The 20283-nt window shown below is 44.4% G+C and overlaps 1 protein-coding gene across 3 annotated transcripts in view; it reads right to left on the reverse strand.

Annotated features, from left to right (window-relative positions):
* The window catches only part of DCLK2 (doublecortin like kinase 2), a 168149-nt gene that overhangs the window by 38721 nt on the left and 109145 nt on the right, over positions 1-20283 (reverse strand). For 2 of the 3 annotated variants that reach the window (XR_009245822.1, XM_058666781.1), the window contains exons 4-6: positions 15316-15417; positions 14512-14562; positions 8173-8267 (exon numbers count right to left, since the gene is read on the reverse strand). Coding sequence is in view for 2 of the 3 variants with exons in the window: in XM_058666781.1 (XP_058522764.1) it covers positions 8173-8267; positions 14512-14562; positions 15316-15417 (248 nt within the window). In the remaining variant the exon portion in view is untranslated. The remainder of the gene's footprint in view (positions 1-8172; positions 8268-14511; positions 14563-15315; positions 15418-20283) is intronic. The other variant, XM_058666782.1, reaches the window with a different exon arrangement.

Consider the following 20283-nt stretch of genomic DNA (forward strand, 5'->3'; position numbering starts at 1 on the left):
AAGCTGATATAAACTGCTGGCAATGCTGAAGCCTACTTCAGCACCGAAGAATAGAAAGCTTTATAAGTTTAATATTCTATTTCTGATCATTTGAAATACTCTGCAATACTTCAGAATGAAAAATAATATGCAAAAACAGTCAGAGATGGCACCAGGGGGCTGGTAACATGTGAATCCCTCTTACTGGTAGCCATACCTTGAGCTGTGGGGCCGGAGACCTGTGGCAAACAGAACCCACTGCCTGTGTGTGAACAGAGTTCAAGGTATCAACCAGCACAGCAGCTTAACTGAGCTGTTTAAAACCTGCTGAGTGGTGACCTTCTGTTTCTGTCACCACCATCTCCATTGATCACATGGCCTGCTCGGCTAAAACCAATACTGACCCTTATCACACTCCTCCAAACACTCCTTTCAACTAAGGATGGTGTGCAAGAGACAGTGTGACCATGTACACCTACTGACAACGCCTGCTTGCTTTCTTTGTGGAGTTTTACCAAAGCCCAATGGGGTGTGTGTGTGTGTGTGTGTGTGTGTGTGTGTGTGTTGGGGGGAGGGAGTTGTCTGTCTCTTCAGTTGCAATTACAGAGGCTGCCAGAATCAGCCACTACAACAACCTCTAAGTCTTAATGCCATCTGATCACCTCTATTACACTATGAAGAATTTCCAATGATCTAAGAAAGCAGGGATATTACTATGAACACATATGTAACTTCAACTGACCCAACATACACATTGTTTTGCTTGGCAAACCCACACAAAGAGAAGCATTGCCCAAATGAATCACGTGCCCCCAAATACACCAGATTCACCGAACAATTGCACCGTGTAAAGCACTGTCTGTGGATTCAGATTCCACACGATGATTTACTTTGTTAGGGCATTGCAGCGTTTAAAACTGCCAAGTCTTTCCCTCTGTTTCTGTCCAACCAAATCAAATGCAGTCCAAGATGAAGTCACTCGTCAGTGTTCCTGGGGTAATGAACGAGCAGCAGAGCGGTCTCTTAACACTGGGGATTATTAGCCAGTATTAAGTATAAACGAAAAGATGAAGCTCTTGGGAAAAGCAGAAACATCCAAGGTCAGCAGCTACTGTGGATCTACATTTCACAGCTTCGAAAAGACGTTTTCGAGCTCAGAAGGTCAGAGGGCTCCATTTTAGCTCTGCCCGTCAGGATGAGATACGGCCAGTGCTTTCATCACACTTCCCAAATCTGGAAAATCTTTCACCACCAGCAACCCAGGAGACACCACAGATGAAAGATCAGCACATCAGACAGTTTATAATCTCAAGATGTTGGCTAATGTTCCAAATGTATTCTCCCTTCTCCTCTCACTCAGCTACAACTCTCCTGGCAGACAGCCCGGGGGCAACGCTGCAACATCACAGCCTGAGGAGCGGGACGGCCTGGGGTGTCCATACATGTGCCTGGGACTCAGGAGCCTCGAGTTGCTATTGCCTTAGAAGTCTTCAGTTGGGACGTGCAGGATGAATTAAAGCGCAGGGAGCTGCTTTCTCCATCCATCTGGCAGCTGATGACACATTTAGTGCTCTTTATTACCCATCTGTCCCCAAGAAAATGCTGGGATTGAAGCACAGCTAATATTCCTGCAGGAGAAGTTACCAGCTGGATCGGAGGGAATCCGAGGAGCTGAGCCAGGGGAAACAGGTTGTAGGACAAGGTCAAGGGGAAAATTGAGAATCAGCAAAATGGGCGGTGAGAGAAGAGTCTAGTCTAGCAAGGGCAGGATCTTTGCATTTGTCAAGAAGAAAGAATGGGCAAGGAAAGATGACTCTGGAGAACAACACAGCAACAAAGCTGATGAGGTAAGGGACCAATTTGGCGGCACTGCATCTTAATCCTCCACCTGCAGAGTCAGTATCTCATACGGGTGCCAGTATGAATCTTAGCTGTTCTGTTTCTGATCCAGCTCCTTGCTTGAGGTCTCAGAAAGCAGTGTTGCCCAAGCACTTGGGACCCTGCACCTGCGTGGGAAACCTGGGAAAAGCTCCTGCTTCATTCTTCTCCAGGGCTGAGTATCTACAGAGCAGAGGATATCAGTTCCCTCTTCATCTTGGCCTATGCCAACCCCCAAATTCTCCTCTTGCTTGTCCATTGCCTTTGCTAGAACAAGTTGGAGCATTCACAGAAAACCTTAACAAAGGACAACATAAGAAAAACAATTCCAAGGGGCTGTGCATCCTTGTCCCACAAGTCTAGTATAGCATGGCATGACCTGGCCTCTTATACTTATGACCATGGAAGGCAGCTGGGCAGTTGGATGCCACTGTAGGGGAAGAGACTAAAGTTTGAGCTGTCCAAAGGCCACATTGCTAGGTAAGCATACTGAAAGCAGCCCTGCCCTTCAGAAGAGCTACATCCCTAAATGCTAACAAAGCTAAGCTCTGATACTAAGGGACCCAAACCCTGGGGAACACCCAATAAGGACTGGCTTGGAGGCCCCAACCTTTAACAATTCATTCAGTAGCCTGGCTTGCTCTTGCACTGTGTCCTTGGGGACAGGGCACAGTTATGGCCACAGGCTGTACATTCAAATCCCAGCTACTATACTCTGATCACGGGGACATTTCTCTTATCTGCATAACTCACACGTTGCTTGGCCAACCTATGCCAATCCTGGTAACACTCAGCTCTACTGCAGGCTTACAAAGAAAACCAACAGCCCCAGCCAAACATGGATGTCTGTCATTATATTCAAGTTTATGTGCTTGGTAAAACTGCCGGGCACAGAGCGCAGCCTGACTTCCAGTTTTTGTGTTCAGTACCTGTCAGCAAGCTCTTCCCCAGGGTTCCCAGGAAGAGCTGCCAATGGGCATCTGCTCATCCTTTCCACCTCCAGCCTCTCCACAGGGCCAGGATTTTCCCTCTCTTCCCAACCTTGAATGCCTCCACCTTGCTCCTTGCCCAGGCTTTCAATCCTCTCTGATATACAGCATCTGTGCCAACCTAAACCCAGGAACTCAGAGGCCAACCACTCCTTGTAGCGGTCTTCCTACATCATGAACAACAGGGCTTTTCTGCAACAATGCCACAGCTACCTGCTGACATGCCTGTGCTGCAGCCAGCAGAGCAGGCCCACCACGTCATGGGGGCGGGGCAGATCAGAAGACAGACCCTGAAGTGGTCAGCATCCCAGCCAGGAGGACACTGAGCAAGACACTTCACAGTCCTGAACCTCAAGGGCCAAGACAACTTTGAGTTGCCACATCCTCTCTATGGTTTTCGTACAACTTGCAAAGCTCTGGTCAGGCGTCTGATTTCTCAACCTAAGGAGGCCTGTCTTGGGTTTACCTCCCTGTCCTTGGAGACTCCTGTGAGAGTACTTGCTAAACCACACAGGACTGTATCTTTGTTATCTGACTTTGATATCCAATCTCTACTATGAGATCCCTCACGGTGGCACTCCCTGTTCCATCGTGATGCCCCCAGTCCTGAATACAGTTGATCTTACTATCTAGAACAAAAGTCAGGAGTAATTTTTAAATAATAATTTGACAAACCAAAAATTTATATTAACTGAGATACAACCTATCAGTTACCCGAAAGTCTTTCAGTTTTCCAAGAATCTACTATTTAGTCAGCGCCCTGGGTTTTCTACTTCCATTCTGCAAACATTACCTGATCTGAATGAAACCTTGCCTCCTCTACAGGCTTCGGTATAGACCCTAAAAGAACACGACCTTTGAGTGTCATGGGGCAGAGCTGTCTTCCCCCAGGAGGAGATCCCGAAGAAAGCTAAGTGTGATCTGTAGAGAGGAAGGCTGCCTCTGTATTTCTCTGATCTTTTAAATGTGCCCACATAAGTGCCCATCATCTGTGATCAGAGATTAAACTTCATGTACATGATTCCCAGCTTCAGTGCCTTCGGCATCCCTAACAAGAAATAAATAAATTCCCAGACATGGGCACAAAGCAGGGGAAATGGTGTCAGACATCAAATTCTGCTTGCCTTTGATTTAACCTTGCTTACTTCCTGGCAAATAAAGACAAGGAAAAAAAATAATCTATGCCCCAAATTAGATCCAGGCATAGATATGGCATCAAGGCCTTCAACCCTACTCTGGCTTGACTTGCTCGTTTCTGTCATTGTGAGTCTTTGCAGAAAGATGGTGTGTCCCTACAGCCATTTAAAGTATCCAAAGAGGATAAATAGTTCCTATTCACAGAAGGCAGTTCTCCACCATCAGAGAGTCTCTCTTAATTGATTATAACAAGCTATTTTAAAGGAAGACAGATGGGGAGAACAGCATTAACACATGGTCATTATCTGTAATCCTCCATTTTTCATGTCACTGAACAGAAAACTCATGTGAAGGAGGACAGACGCTGACATCCACAGGACATGTACTACAGCATCATAACTTGAGCAAGTGGTGCTGTTGGAAAAGCAGGTGTTCATCCCAGCAGCAATGAATACCACAGACTGCTGGGGATGACAGTGAGTGGGATGTCCACAAAGCCCGACTTGTGCAAGGGACATTCGGCACTATGGCCAGAGAACAGCATCAGTGAGGTACTCTTTTGATTCTGGCCCAGCTCCAAAGGGAGAGAAAAGAATCCCCACCTTCTCTGACTTTGGTTTTGCAAAACATAATACCTTGACATTTTAGAGGGTAAGGATCCTCACTGAACAGATGAGAGGAAGAAAACCTAGAGGCTGCTTCCGGCAGCAGCACACAGAGCCCACGGCGGTGGAGAGGGAGGGCCATCACGGAGAGCCCACTACTCTTCAATCTGACTTAGCCTTTCATCCTCACGCTTGCTCACACATCAGTACCTCCTTTTACCTGAAAATGCCTCGTCTTTAGCTCTCAGTATTAATCATAAAGTACATCATGAAGTAATTAAGTCAAAAAGTATGCTATGATCATAAAGAAATTAAGTCAAAAAGTAGATGAACAATGTCACCTAATATAAATAACATCATGGTCAAGTTTTTCAAATTCAACGAATTTTCACTCCACCAGTGTGGGTGCTCTTGGGTGAGTGCATGTACGGGTGTAAAGGAGCAGGTGTGTACACACAGCATTAATATGTATGTTCTTGAAACAAGAAGCTGTCCAAGCCAGAAACTAAAGCCTCAAATGCTAACAAGCGGCACCAACTGGCCAGGTGTCTCTTGGAGAAATGAGTAAGCTGGTGCTTGGCGATAACAACGGACTAAAAGAAGAGAGAGCTCAGGTTACTACCAGGTAACAAGAAAGAGAAATGTTACCAGGCAGGCCCTAGCACAAGCAGGCACAAAGGTGCCCACCTGATGACCATATAGGCTGCCTGGAGACAAACACGAATGAGTTTCTCAAATAGCTTACTGGACAGCTTATGATGGGACTGGCAAGGATCAACAGAGACCAGCACTAGAAGTCAGTCATCTGCTTTTGCTTTAACTCATGGTGAGACAACCAGAAAATAAGTAATTCAAATAACTTCTATAATGCTGGAAAGCTATATGCACTTATTAATAACACAACAGTTCCAACCTACTATAGGGAAAATGAGTTAGAAAAGAAAATCTGAAATAGCTTATATAGTGATTTTTCATTTATTCAATTTTTTTTCTGGTGGTGGTGGGGAGGTAATGTGTGACAACTAAGAATTCCATGGAAATCCTGTTAATCATAGAGAGACCTAAGCAAATGTATGGAAAAACACGCCAAGGGCTAGTGTGGTACAGCACCTTAAGGTCCCATTTGGAAGGCTGGCATCCTATACCAGAGTGCCATCTGTTCTACTGGTGAACCAGCTAGTGCAACTGAGAAGGCACAGCAAGGTGGCTCAGTCAAGCACTCCAGCCCCTACCATACACATGGGAGACCCAGACACAGTTAGCCTGAATCTAGCTGACATGGCTATTTGGGGAGAGAATCATCAGATAAAAGATACTTATTCCCCACCCCTAGTCAGTCTACCCATCTCCGTAGCTCTGACTGTCAAATAAATATTTTTAAAATGCAGGAAAAATTCCAGGTTGTTTTGTTAAATATAAAGAACTTCTTAATAAAATAAATCTTTAATAATAATAAAAAAGACTACCAGCCACAGTAGCCTAGCTGCTGAAGTCCTTGTCTTACATGCACCAGGATCCCATACAGACACGGGTTCTAATCCCGGCAGCCCTGCTTCCCATCCAGCTCCCTACTTGTGGTCTGGGAAAGCAGTCGAGGACAGCCCAAAGCCTTGGGACCTGCACCCATGTGGACCTGGAAGAGGCTCTGGGCTTATGGTTTTGGATTGGTGTAGCTCCAGCCATTGGAGCCACTTGGGGGAGTGAATCAATGGACAGAAGATTCTGACTCTCTGTCTCTCCTCTTCTCTGTATAGCTGACTTTTCAATAAAAATAATAAAACAAATCTTAAAAAAAATTAAGAACTTCTGGTATTTTGTGGCAGATGAGAGCTATGTGTCTTACTACTGGCCACAGTCTACGTTCTGTGAAGTTACACAAGCAAGCAGACACAAAAATGGACTATATGGGGTGAATGCTCACCACAGCTGTTATTCAAATATCCCATATCAGAATGTCCCAGCTTGAGTCCCAGATCCACTTCCCATCCCAGGTCCCTTTTAATGCACACCTTGGGAGGCAGCAAGTGATTGCTCAAGCACATGGGAGAGACGGACCGAGTTCTTGGCTTCCAAATTCAGCCTGGCCTAGCCCTGGTGGTTTCAGGCGAATGAGAAGTGAATCAATGTGGAAGATCTCTATTTCTACCATAAGTGTGTATATATGAACCCTCACACACACACACGCACGCACACACAAATTTTTGTTCTCAGGCATTTAAATGAGTTTCCCACATGTTCACTTGGAAGTACAGACAACACAGCCCTAGGAGGCCCATCATCCCACCAGAACTGTCTAAGGAGCAGAAGGAACCAGACTTCAGGTGCTGCTTTAGAGGCATCAGGAGGCCAGGCGTGGCAGGTCCTCATTCCTTGTTCAGGCAAGGCTGCTGAGGCTCTCAGAGCTTAGTCTGTCAATGAACACCACTCTAACATTCTTTAAGAACACCTCCCAGACTGTATTTAAAATATGTAGGAAACCAGCTTTGGTGAATGCATTCCTAATAATGGCAAATACAAGGTCAACCAACATACCATACCCTTTAATTCTTGCACTCTTATATATGGCATTAGGTATACTTCAGTATTTTTTTTAATTTTTTATTTTTTATATATATATATTTTTATTAATTATTTTGCATTATGTGACAGTTACTTCAGTATTTTTAGTGTAGATTCCCTTATGGCCAGTTTGGTTGTTTCCACAAAGGGAACTTTCTTATTACTATTTTACTAGGCAAATTTTCTCTTGGAAGAGTAAATTGGGTCCAGTGTGGTGGCCTAACAGCTAAAGTCCTCATCTTGAACGTGCTGGGATCCCATATAGGTGCCGGTTCTAATCCCAGCAGCACTGCTTCCCATCCAGCTCCCTGTTGTGTCCTGGGAGAGCAGTTGAGGACGGCCCACGGCCGTGGGACTCTGCACCTGTGTGGGAGACCTGGAAGAGCTCCTGGATCCTGGCTTCGGATTGGCTCAGCTCCGGCCATTGTGGTCACTTGGGGAGTGAATCATCGGATGGAAGATCTTCCTTTCTGTCTCTCCTCCTCTCTTTCTATATATATCTGACTTTACAATAAAAATAACTAAATCCTTTAAAAAAACAGTAAATTACTGGGAACCATTACATCAAATAAAACTTGTCCAAATTTGACAAACTTGGTTCTACCTCAAACTACTAGTTAACTTCCTATTAAATATTATTCTTGTTGATATTGTTAGATCATAGTCAACATCTAAAATCCTAAGTTCATCACCAAAAGATCAGATTTTTCCCGTGTTATTACTTATGAATGCAAATATTCTACTAGTACTTCATTCTGTTTCAGACTTTATCTGATTTTTAGAGAATCCCAGTGTCCTCCAAGGCTTTGCCAAAATAAATCATTAAGATCACGGGAAAGCTAACATTTATTACCCTTTATCACATTATGTCACTCTAACCACAAAACCATATTGAGATTGAGAGCCTGGCTCCAAATTCTAAACTCTTTCCTTTCAACTTGTTATTGTACTCAAGCTCTTAAACAAAAGCCAACTGATGCACTTTGTACCTTAACATAACAAAATCACATGAACATGTTTCCTACCTTTAATCCCCTGAAACTTCCTGGGCTGGTCGGAGAAGAGCTGGAGGATTTTGTGGATTTTGGAGTGGAGAGTTGGCTGCTGGGAGTCCCATTCACTGATCAGAAAACAAAGGAGACAGAAGTTGGCACAACACAAACTCCACAGACTGCATAAGAACTGAGTGCATGCACAGGACCGTTTCGACGAAGCCTCGCTTCACTTACAGCTCCAAGCAGATGGCAAATCAGCAAAAAAAAAAAAAAAAAAAAAAAAAAAAAACAAAAAACCAAAAAAAACCAAAAACCACAAACCATAATGTAAAAAACCAGACAAGCCGTGAAACTAGATTTTCAGTAATAGCTGTTACCAGTGATAGAAACACATACGTAAAACATTATGGAATTTGAGATGTGAACAAGAACTGCTCCATGTACACTGCTTGGTAGCAAAGATCAAGGAATGACTTGAGGTCAAGAAACGAGTGGCTGCTCCTCATAATGGTTTACTCTGGCTGTTCCGTAATAGCCACTACCCAGTTGCATAGCAAGCCAAGCCACCAAGAAGCTCTTATGCCTCTCCCAATTCAATTCACCACAATCCAAACACCTTCCTAAGCATATTCTTAGCAGAAAGGAAATACAACTGGTGGGTTTTCTTGTAATAGCTTCATATTTTTCCAGGGGCCACTGATGGTAACCTTTAAGTTTCCCTTTAGACAAATTATTCCTAATCCCTCATTTCTTCACAGTTCAGTTTTCGTTTGTTAGAAGATGCTAGTGGTCCTTGATTTGCCCTTCATATACTTCCTTGGCTGAAAGCTCATTTTAGATCCTGTGCTAGGAAGAGAATGGTCACTGCTGTTTATAGAGGCAAAGGTCCATCTGGAGCCTCTGCATCATAAAACTAACTGGTCAGCCCTGTCACCGGACTCACGTCCACTCTTTATCGACTGAATCCGCTCCTGCAATCACCACTGCACAAAGGTACTGCAACGCTGTTTCTATCCTGGAAAACGATTTTATTTATTTATTTAACATTCCACTTTATTTATTTTTATTTATTAGAAAGTCAGATATACAGAGAGGAGGAGAGACAAAGAGGAAGATCTTCAATTCGATGGTTCACTCCCCAAGCGGCCGCAACAGCCAGAGCTGAGCCAGTCTAGAGCCAGGAGCTTCTTCCGGGTCTCCCACATGGTGCAGGGTCCCAAGGCTTTGGGTCATCCTTGACTGCTTTCCTAGGCCACAAGCAGGGAGCTGGATGGGTAGCAGGGCTGCCGGGATTAGAACCAGCGCCCATATGGGATCCCAGCACATTCAAGGTGAGTTTCTTAACCACTATACTATCACACTAGCCCTGGAAAATGTATTTATTGCCCCTTTTATTGCTTGCATCAATTCTCAAAACTTTTATTCAAATAAAAACCAGTATTTTTGTGGGAAGAAAAGCAAAATTAACATGTTTTTAAAAGACTGTTTTATTTATTTGAAAGGCAGAGTTACAGAGAGAGAGAGAAAGGAAGAGAAGGGGACAGCTCTATCTTCCTCTGGCTCACTCCCCACATGGCTACATCCACCAGTGTTGGGCCTGACTGGAGCCAGGAGCTTCTTCCGGATCTCCCACATGGGTGGCAGGGACTCAGGGACATAGGCCATCTTCTGCTGCTTCCACAGGTGCATTAGCAGGGAGCTGGATTGCACATAGAGCAGCTGGGACATCAATCAGCACTCACAGGATGTTGGTGTTGCAAGCAGCGGCTTTACGCACTATACCAAAATGATGGCACCTGACCCTTCTCCCCCCTCCTCCTTTTTTATAATCTTAAGGGAGCAATCCGATAATTATGACTGAAACACACATTAGTAAGACACAAAGCCAAACAGACAAATAAGTCTTTGGCTAAAGAAATTTGAGTTCCAGTTTTTGAGTGGAGGCACATGGGAAATATTTTAAAACAACTGGCAAGGATTGAAAGTTGTTTCAGTGATTTTTCAATTTCTAAACTTTGATTTTTCTAAACCACTCAATTCAAGGGTTGGTTATCACATTTTTCCTAACAAATTTTGGGGGTATTCAGAATACAAGTCCCACAAAAAGTATCTGTACAGCTTTATAAAGCATTTCAGATTATATAAAAGCCTGTGTTATTTCCAACTCATTTAAATTTTAACTATTATTATTCATTTCTTTAAAAGGTGGAGTGCAGAGATTTTTTTTTGCATTAGGGAAATTATTCACATACCATCTTGGGGGATGAGGGCCAATGTGCACTTGAAACTTGCCCAAAGCCATGCAGCACCAAGAGCTGAGTGTTGATGTCCATGGATGGTAACAGAGCATCAGTGCAGCTTCTCGGTCTCCCCAGAGTGAACCACACTGTGGGAGATGCTGATGGCAGAAGAGACCGTGGGTGTTCAGGAGTCAGGGGTCCAGGGCAATCTGTGCCTTCTGTTTAATTTCCATGTGTATCTGCAACTGCTCGCTGTGGGGAGCGGGGGATGCAGAGTCTTTCAAAACAATTAAAGGAGATCCACAACAGGTGGAGATTATTGTGAGTGATAACCTGGTAAGCTTGCTGTGAGTTGAGACTGAACTATGCATTCTTCTCTCCCTCCCTCACAGTGCCCCGGCCAAGTCACTAGAGAACAGCAGAATTTGGGCTAGGTTCTTGGGTACCTGCCATGCATGTCTCCAAATGAAGTAACCCACTCGGCTTCGGTCTGGTCCAGCATGGCCATTTAGAGCAGTGAGCCAATGGAGGGAGGATTTTTCTCTGTCTCTCCCGCCGCTGGAATTCTTAAGATAAATCTTACCAAACTAAGTCCTGTTAGCAGTCACTGTAGTCAGCTACCTCGCTAAGCGCAAAGGCTGCCTGAGAACCATGCTGGAGAAGGGAACAGAGAAGAAAGATCAGCTCTTGCAGCTGGAAGGCTCCAGGAGAGACTCATCTCCTCCCACTCCCTGCTCAAGCAGAGTTTCCGAATAAAACTCACTGTCAGGGATTTAACTGGTGTCAATCACATGCCCACATGTTCCCCATAAAACCTGTGATCCCACATAGCCCTCCAAGCTCACGACAGTCTTGGGGAAGTGTTCTCTATTTGTCATTTATTTGTATATTCCTTCCGAGCTTAAGGGAGGCTAAACAGGAACCTGGCCAGTGCCACAAGGGGATGCCACCCCTCACTATGGCTGCCTCACAGGCTGTAAGAATACTCCAATACCATTACACTACATCCTGTCTTTCCTCTTCCAAACTTTTTAGGTCCTGCCATCACACTCAGATAAGAGCTAAACTTGAGTGCTTTCTAACATGTTTGTTCTAAATCTTTTATTTTGGGGGACTACAAAAGGTTTACAAGCTAGAAAGGGCAGGTTTGGCATTTAGTCCAGTGGTTAAGCAGCTGACTGGGGCAGCCACACCCCATATCATCGTACCTGGAGAGTTCAAGTCCAAGGCCCATTCCCCATCCTTGAAAGGAAGCAAGTGACAGGTAAGGTAGTCGGGTTCCTAACGCCCATTTGAAAGACCTGAGTGTCTGATGCCCAGCTTTGTGCAAGCCACTGAGGAGTGAACAGCTATGAGTTCTGCCTCTCTTTCTCTAATGCGAAAATTTCAAATTCTCTTTAAAAAAAAATCAACAAAACCTAAGAATTGTTTTAAAGATTTTTAAAATTATTACTTGAAAGAGTTACAGGAAAGAGGGAAAGACAGAGACCTTTTGTCTGTTGCTTCACTGCTCAGATGGTCACAATGGATGGGGCTGGACCAGGCTGAAGCCAGGGGCCTACAACCTCTTCTGGGTCTCCCACACGAATGAGGGGCCTGAGCACGTGTGCCATCTTCCACTGCTTTCCCGGGCACATTAGCAGGGAGCTGGATCACAAACAGAGCAGCTGGGACTTGAAATGGTGCCCATATGAGATAATTTACCGGCCCAAGGATTTTCTGAACAGACACATTATCCAGATTATTTTCTCTCTGTGTGTGACATTCTCTTTAGCTCTTTTGGTTGAGTTTTGTTAAAGGCTTTAGTTGATCCCTCAAAGCACTACTTGTGTCCCCAGATTGAAAAAAAAAAAAGACAATATTACGCTACCAAATTAACAGCTCTGTTTGAAATTCTCACTAGTCCCAAGAAGCATTCGAAGTGGGAACAGGTACACGGCAGCTAAGCAGCCTGTGCAGCCAAGTGATACTCCTAGGTGCTGGGACTTTCACCAACACAAAACCCTCCTGTCAGGGGGAGTGGAGGGAAGATGCCCCCTAGAGGAAAACGGCAGGTGTCTGCAGAACCACATCCCAACCACAGCTGGAATGACAGCCCACAGAGCCCTTGACTGCTGTAAGGAAGAGCATTTGCATTCTGAAATGTGATTTTCAGTGTTTTGCAATTTTGATGAGGCTGTGAGGCCTACTAACTCAAACATAGACCTAGCTGAACATTTTGCAAACCTGAGTGCTTTGAATTTCCTTGATCAGTTTCTAAGGATCCCAATGAAAGAATGACTTTTCAGGGCTTTCACAGTGACTCAACAGCCTAATCCTCTGCCTTGCAGTGCCAGCATCCCATATGGGCACTAGTTCTACTCTCAGCTGCTCCACTTCTGATTCAGCTTCGCTGCTTATGGCTTGGGAAAGCAGGGGGCTCAAGTCCTAGGGCTCCTGCACCCATGTGGGAAACCCAGGAAAGCTCCTGGCTCCTGGCTTTAGATCAGCTCATCAGCAGATGGAAGACTGCATCTCTCCTTCTCTCTGTATATGTACCTTTCAAATAAGATAAAAGTAAGTCTTTAGATAATAATTAGGATGACTGATACAGTTTCTGGCCTACTTTATGGGGCAGTTGCTCTGCAGGGCAAATGCGGCTGTAAATTCAGTATATAAACTTTCCTCTTGGATCCAGGGCAGGGATGGAGAGGTAGATAGAGCTGAGCTCTATGCTCCCTATTTGTGCCTAATTATTTTGGTGATGGGATATTTATAAATATATCACCTAGGGCCTGGTGGCTAAAGCCCTTGCCTTGAATGCACTCAGATCCCATATGGGTGCTGGCTCTAATCCCAGCAGCCCCGCTTCCCATCCAGCTCCCTGCTTGTGGTCTGGGAAAGCAGTCGAGGACAGCCCAAAGCCTTGCGACCCTACACCCATGTGGGAGACCTGGAGAAGGTTCCTAGCTCCTGGCTTCGGATTGGTGCAGCACTGGCCATTGCGGTCACTTAGGGAGTGAATCATTGGATGGAAGATCTTCCTCTCTGTCTCTCCTCTCTGTATATCTGTCTTCCCAATAAAAATAAATAAATCTTTAAAATAAATAAATAAATATATCACCTAAAACAAAAGCTAGGAGACTGACAAAAACTTACATCTATCTGTCATATAAGCCCAGGCCATGCACTATTGAGAATTATATTATACCAGCTTTCCCAGTTTTGAGAAAGAGTTAGTAGCACAATTTAAAATGAGGTTGACGACAGAGATATTTCTGCTTAAAAATACTCATACTGGGCCTGGCACAGTAGCCTAGTGGCTAAAGTCTTCGCCTAGCACACACCAGGATCCCATATGGGCACCGATTCATGTCTTGGCAGTCCCATTTCCCATCCAGCTCCCTTCTTGTGGCCTGGGAAAGCAGTGTAGGATGTACTATACTTGTGGGAAACTGTACTTGTGTGGGGAGACCTGGAAATAGGTTCCTGACTCCTGGCTTCAGACCGGCTCAACTCCAGCAGTTGTGGCCACTTGGGGAGTGAATCAGAGGGTGGAAGATCTTCCTCTCTGTCTCTTATCCTCTCTGCATATCTAACTTCCAATAAAAATAAATAAATCTTTAAAAAACACTCATATTGTCAACTGTCATTTTTTGAGTATGTCACGTCAGTCATGTATGACAATAACTGCTGGACAACGGGGAAAACAGTAGTATTGTCTCCTTATTTCAGAACTCTACCCTGCATTGGTTATAATAAAGTACTCTGAATGTTAAGACTTTGGTTCCTAAGCACTTAACCCCAGGGAGGAGGGCAGTGAGGGTAGAAGAATACAACTTTCAAACCATGAGACTTTTTCAGTTACAGAAAACTTTCCCAACTACCTGGAAGACAGATCCTTGAGGCAAGAGGCCTCCTGACTCTACACACAGACGGGCCCTTCGCCATCTTCCGACAGCAGTTGCTTCTCTAATAAACAAAAACACCGGAAGCATCCTGCACATCAGGAAGCATTTTGTACTGCACAGACACACACAGGAACAAGCCAGATAGAGCCACAGAAACAGAGCAACAGGAAACAGAAATGTGGCAGAAGACACGAACAAAAGCCCAGCAGAGCGACAAAGCCATACAAAGCATGGCTCACCTGGGGACTTGGCTGCAGAATAGGCACTGGAGTAGTGGCCAGCCCTCTTTACTGTGCATATGCAGAGTGTACAGAGCGGGGAGACAGGAAGACAGAGGTTACTCAGCAGGTTGACGTGTGGACATGAGAAGAAGGGGTAAAAACACCTGCCATAGACATGTTCGACGGGAGCAGGCTGCGTTCACAAAGCTCATGTGCGAGGTCTGATGCTCAAGACCGTGTTTGCTATGCCATGTTCAAATGTCCCAGGATGTCCATGTGCAAAACCACAAGTGGTTTACAATTCTTCCCTCAGTGGGAAATAGTGTCAGCAAAACTAACTTACTATAAACCAACCCACACTCAATATATTTAGATATTTATGGATACTTAAAACTTTTTAAAACAGTATCTCAACAGGCAAAAATAGGACAAATCTATATAACTTTAATTATAGGTAGGCCTTACCCCTAAACAAAGTACTACTTTCCAACTACAATCAGTGCCATGATTATACTGTCTGATGAATGGAAGGCCAGTGTACATTTATCAACATATTTCTCTGTGTGTATGTATGTATGCATATGTATGTGTAGAAAAAAGGAGACAGAAAGAAGTTGACATAATTAAAGATGCAGCTGTTATCAAACTATGAACCACATCTGTGTAAACACCAGAAGACATTAGCTGACATGTCAGAACAATTAGTATAACTCTGGCAAACAGGAGTTGTCCTGGCATCTGGCTGTACACAGCCTGTGGCTCATAAGGAAGAAAGAACAGGGGCTGTTCCCCCCAGAGCCTTCCCCACTTTCCACCAACTACCTGAAGCTGGAGATTTGCTGCGACGGGAGGGCCCGGGGCTCTTGGATCCAGAGTACTTAGCAGCTGAGGATCGTGAGTAAGACGACTTCAGCACCCGACATTCTAGAACAAAAATGAAGTCTGTTTAATACATCTGGGAATAACACAGACCAAAGGCAGACTACACATGAGTGCAGTATACCACACAGAACCATTACTGATGATTTGCAACCATTCCAAAAGCACACCTGAGGTTATCTTTGGTTAACATTTAAAAAAAAAATACATCATTTCAGAGGCAGAGGAGAAACATTTCCCACCCAGTGGTTCACCCCACAAATGCTGGCATGGGCATAGAGCCAGGAACTCAATCCCAATGTCCCACATGGGTGGCAGGAAGCGGACACTTCAGACATCACTGCTGTGTCCCGGGACCTGGGTCCTGGCTACAGAACTCAGGCACTCCAATATGGAATTCAGTACTTTTAATTCCTAAGCCAAATGTCTGCCCCCTTCTGTTAGCACTGACAGGTAAAGACTACATTTCCCGGTCCAGTGCAAGGGCCCAGTGTCTAAATTCTTACCTTGCATGTGCCAGTATCCCATATGGGCACTAGTCCATGTCCTGGATGCTCTACTTTCCATCCAGCTCTCTGCTTGTGGGCTGGGAAAGCAGAAGAGGAGGGCCCAAAGTCTTGGGACCCTGCACCCACATGGGAGACTGAGAAGAAGCTCCTGAGCTCCTGGCTTCAGACCAGCTCAGCTCTGGCCATTGCGGCACTTGGGGAGTGAACCAACAGATGCAAGATCTTTCTATCTTTCCTTTGTTCTGTAAATCTGCCTTTCCAAGTAAAAAAAAAAAAGACTACAATTTCACTGTCCTGAGACTGCTCAAGGCCACCAAAATCTTTTGTGAGGTCCAGTGCCCATTCTCCCTGGGCCACCAGCTCAGTGCCATGTCGGCATATACTGCCGAGTACTGACAAACAGGATATATCACATTTAAATCCCAAGAAGCCAGATACCCTGGTGTCTGTTTATCCCTCACCCGGTGGCCAGGAAACCACACTTTCAAGTGGACAGCACAGGAACTGCCCAGCTATTTCCTAATTGGTTGGGGGACCATCAATTGGGAAAGGTCTTCTGCCCATTCTTGCCCCAAGAGAAGTCAGGGAATCCTTAAAATCCCAAGACAGGGACGCTGCACACCCATGTGGGAGACCCGGAAGATGCTCCTCACTTCCGACCAGCTCAGCTCTGGCCACTGCAGCCACTTGGGAAGTGAAACAACGAATAGAAGATCTTTGTCTTTCTCTCTGTAAATCTGTCCTTCTAATAAAACAAATGTTAAAAACAAAAACAACGCCCCCCCCCCCAACACCCAAGACACATCCTGAAACCCTGGTGACTCTCCCTCTCTTTCAAGAGGCACCCCATCTCCCGGATCTTTCCCAATTGGTGCGCTCCCCTTCCTTCTGTCACAGTCACCTCGAAAAGAGAACTTTTCTCTCTGCAACTGATTCTTAGATTTTTATTTCTATACTAAGTCAAGGAAAGAATCTATGGAGCTTTGCTCCATAATTACTCCTTAATTACTTGATTGCCTAATTTGGGAAGGGCCTGGGACTCTGCCTTAGGAACCCATTAATGCTTTATTTCCTACCTTCCCAAAGTATTTTACATCAAAATAAGGAGGGGCTGGCACAGTGGCTCAAGAGACTAATTCTCCACCTGCAGTGCCAGCATCCCATTTGGTACCAATCTAGTCTTCGCTGTTCATTACCCATCCAGCTCCCCACTTATGGACTGGAAAAGCAGTAGAGGATGGCTCAGATCCTTGGGCCCCTGCACCCACATGGGAAACCCAGAAGAATCTCCAGGTTCCTGGCTTCAGAATGGCTCAGCTTCAGCTGTTGCAGCCATTTGGAGGGGGTGAACGAGCAGGTGGGAGATCTTTCTCTGTCTCTCCTTCTCTCTGTAAATCTGCATTTCAAATAAAAATAAATAAATCTTAAAAAAAAAGGCAAACTAGCGTTAAACAATACTTTTGGTCTTCCATGAGCCACCAAATAAAACACTGTCTAGAGAACCAAAACAAGTGCAGCTAATCTCATTTGAATAATTAAGAACATGGCTTTGAAGCCATGCAGATTTTTGGATGAATCATGGATTTGACATTTGTTAACTGGAGGACCTGGGTGAGATCTTAAACTTCAGTTTTTGTTTTTTTTTTTTTTTGTTTGTTTTTTTACCTTAAGAAACTGGGATGCAAATAAAGTATGTACACCAACTCATTATCAGGGCTAAATTAGATAACATATTGTTTGTAATTTACTTTCAAATACTGCAATTTATGCAGGAAGATTAAAACGTGAGTTACTTTTCATCTGTATCCCAGAAGCAGTAAATTAACATGTGAAATACACTAATCAGGAAAATACACACCAGGGGAGGTTGGTGAGCATTTTGGAACAGTAATCAAAGTTGGCTAACTTAATTAGCATTATGGATGTTAAAGGTGTGCTGTGTGGGATGGTTGGATGCATTTTAAAGGCATGACCTCTGGCCTCTCTTTTATGAGAGGTAACACAGCTAATAACCTAAAACTATAGAGAGACCCTTCTTCACCCCCACCCTCGCCCAGTCAGTCAGGAGTCAGGATGGATGCCAGGCCCACATCTAGCTCTTGGTTTTGTTACTTCACTGAAATTAGGCAAGTTCTAGGACATTTAAATGGACTGTTAATGCATGATGTCCTCAAAAGCCTAAAGGGCACGGAATTGGGATGTAATCAACATTACAATGTTCATTACAGACTTTTTTTAATCTTTGGCTCCTGGTGCGTAAACCCTGGGGTGGAATCAGGTCTATGACTTGGCTCTTGTAAAATTTCACCACATAATGGTAGCGGTGTAATAAGAACAACAAGACATCAGTAGTAGACACATATTACTACATTATGGGCACCCTTCTAACCACAAGGCATATTAATTCCTCTAACTCACATTAAACCTTATGAAACAGTCACTGTGAGGAGCAACTCAAACATCCTCCCAAGACTGATAAGGCCCCCACCAGTTTGGCCTGAGTGCCATTTTACATAGCTGCTTCCCCTAGGTCTTGGTTTCCAGTTCATGCCTTTTAGGATAAAAGGCAAAAATTCTAAACAATTATCAGCCCCACTTTGCAGGAGGTTAATTAAAATTAGAAATAAGTGGGAAAAAACGAATGGCTGTCCCCTACCTCTATCCGAGCCAATCATTACAAAAAAAAAAAATCAAACACAATTGATAAAGTGATAACATACACATCTTAAAGCAGTGACTACAATGCTTGGACACACATAGTAAGTGCTAAATAAATGTATAATTTATTTTAAAATTTTCATTTATTGGAACAGCAGAGACAGATTTCCCACTCACTGCTTCACTCACAAATGTCCCCAGCATCTGGGGCAGGGCCAAGCTTAACCCAGGAGCCCGACACCTGATGACCCGCTACAGTGGCAGCAGGGATCCACGCATTTCAGTGAACATGAGCAAGAAGCTAGAATTTAAAGTTGGAACTTAAATGAACTCTAAAGCGTTCCACCTATATGCATCAGGGATGTCCTAAGACATTTGAACCACTGTGTTTTATTACTGTTATCATCCCAGTAAGTTAGAACCATTTAATTTAAAAATACATGGCATAATAATATCCAGTATGTGCATCAAAACGTTTGTGGGAAAATGGATAAAAGGATATTTATTTTGAGGCAGAAAGATCTGAAATCCATGCATAGCTTTTTCATAATGAGCATTTTCTGCTTTAAAATGTTTGAGCTGCAATGGCCAGAGCTGAGCTAATCCGAAACCAAGAGCCACGAGCTTCTTCTGGGTCTTCCACACAGAGGCAAGGGCCGAAGGTTTGGGCCATCCCCTATTGCTTCTCCAGGCTACAAGTAGGGAGCTGGATGGGAAGTGGAGCAGCCAGGACATGAACCAGTGCCCACATGCGATCCGAGTGTGTATAAGGTGAGGATTTAGCCACTTAGCCATTGTGCGGGGCCTGAGACTTTTTTTTTTTTAAGAGGCAGACAGAAAGTGTCCATCCATGGTTCAATCCACAAATATCCACAACAGCTGGGCTACCTTAGGCCACAACAGAAAGCTGGGGCTTCAATCTAGTTCTCCCTGGTAGTAGTTAGAGCCTCAACTACTCAAGCCTTGAGCTGCTGCCTCTGGGAGTCTGCATTAACCAGAAGCTGGAATCAAACCCAGGAGCACATCACTCAGGTACGCTGATATGGGACACAGTTGTCTCAGCAAATTTCTGAATTACTAGGCCAAAAGCCCACCCCACGAAATTATTCGAAATCCAATTTTTTACAAGTATACAAACACATTGCTAATACTATGTTGCCAAAATCCCTCTCCTCTGTGAAACGTGACGGATGTATGACTTTCATTTGGTTTAAAGAGGAAACTGTCCTTACCATCAGCTACAGCAGTGAGTTCTGGAGAAGTAAGCTTCGTCATCGAAAACAGTAGGGTAAAGCAATATTCCAGAGTTAAAACACATTTAAAAACCACATCTGAAAAATTTCTTTATTTTTTCCATTTTTTTTCACTTTCATTGAAACAGTCCAACTGCTAGTTGAAAACTCCAATTTCTTCCCAAATTCAGGAAAAGAAGTTTTTAAAAAAACATGTTTGGGGCCTGATGCAGTAGCCTAGTGGTTAAAGTCCTTGTCTTGAATGCGCTGGGATCCCTTAAGGGTGCCAGTTCTAATCCTGGCAGCCCCACTTCCTATCCAGCTCCCTGCCTGTGGCCTGGGAAGGCAATCGAGCATGGCCCAAAGCCTTGGGACCCGGTACCCACATGTGGGAGACCTGGAAGAGGCTCCTGGCTTTGGACTGGCTCAGCTCTGACCATTGCAGCCACTTAGAGAGAGTCACCAGATGGAAGACCTTCCTCTCTCTCTTCTTCTCTGTATATCTGACTTTC

This window comes from Ochotona princeps, chromosome 7 (assembly GCF_030435755.1).
Source record: "Ochotona princeps isolate mOchPri1 chromosome 7, mOchPri1.hap1, whole genome shotgun sequence".
In the NCBI taxonomy this organism is placed as follows: Eukaryota; Metazoa; Chordata; class Mammalia; order Lagomorpha; family Ochotonidae; genus Ochotona; species Ochotona princeps.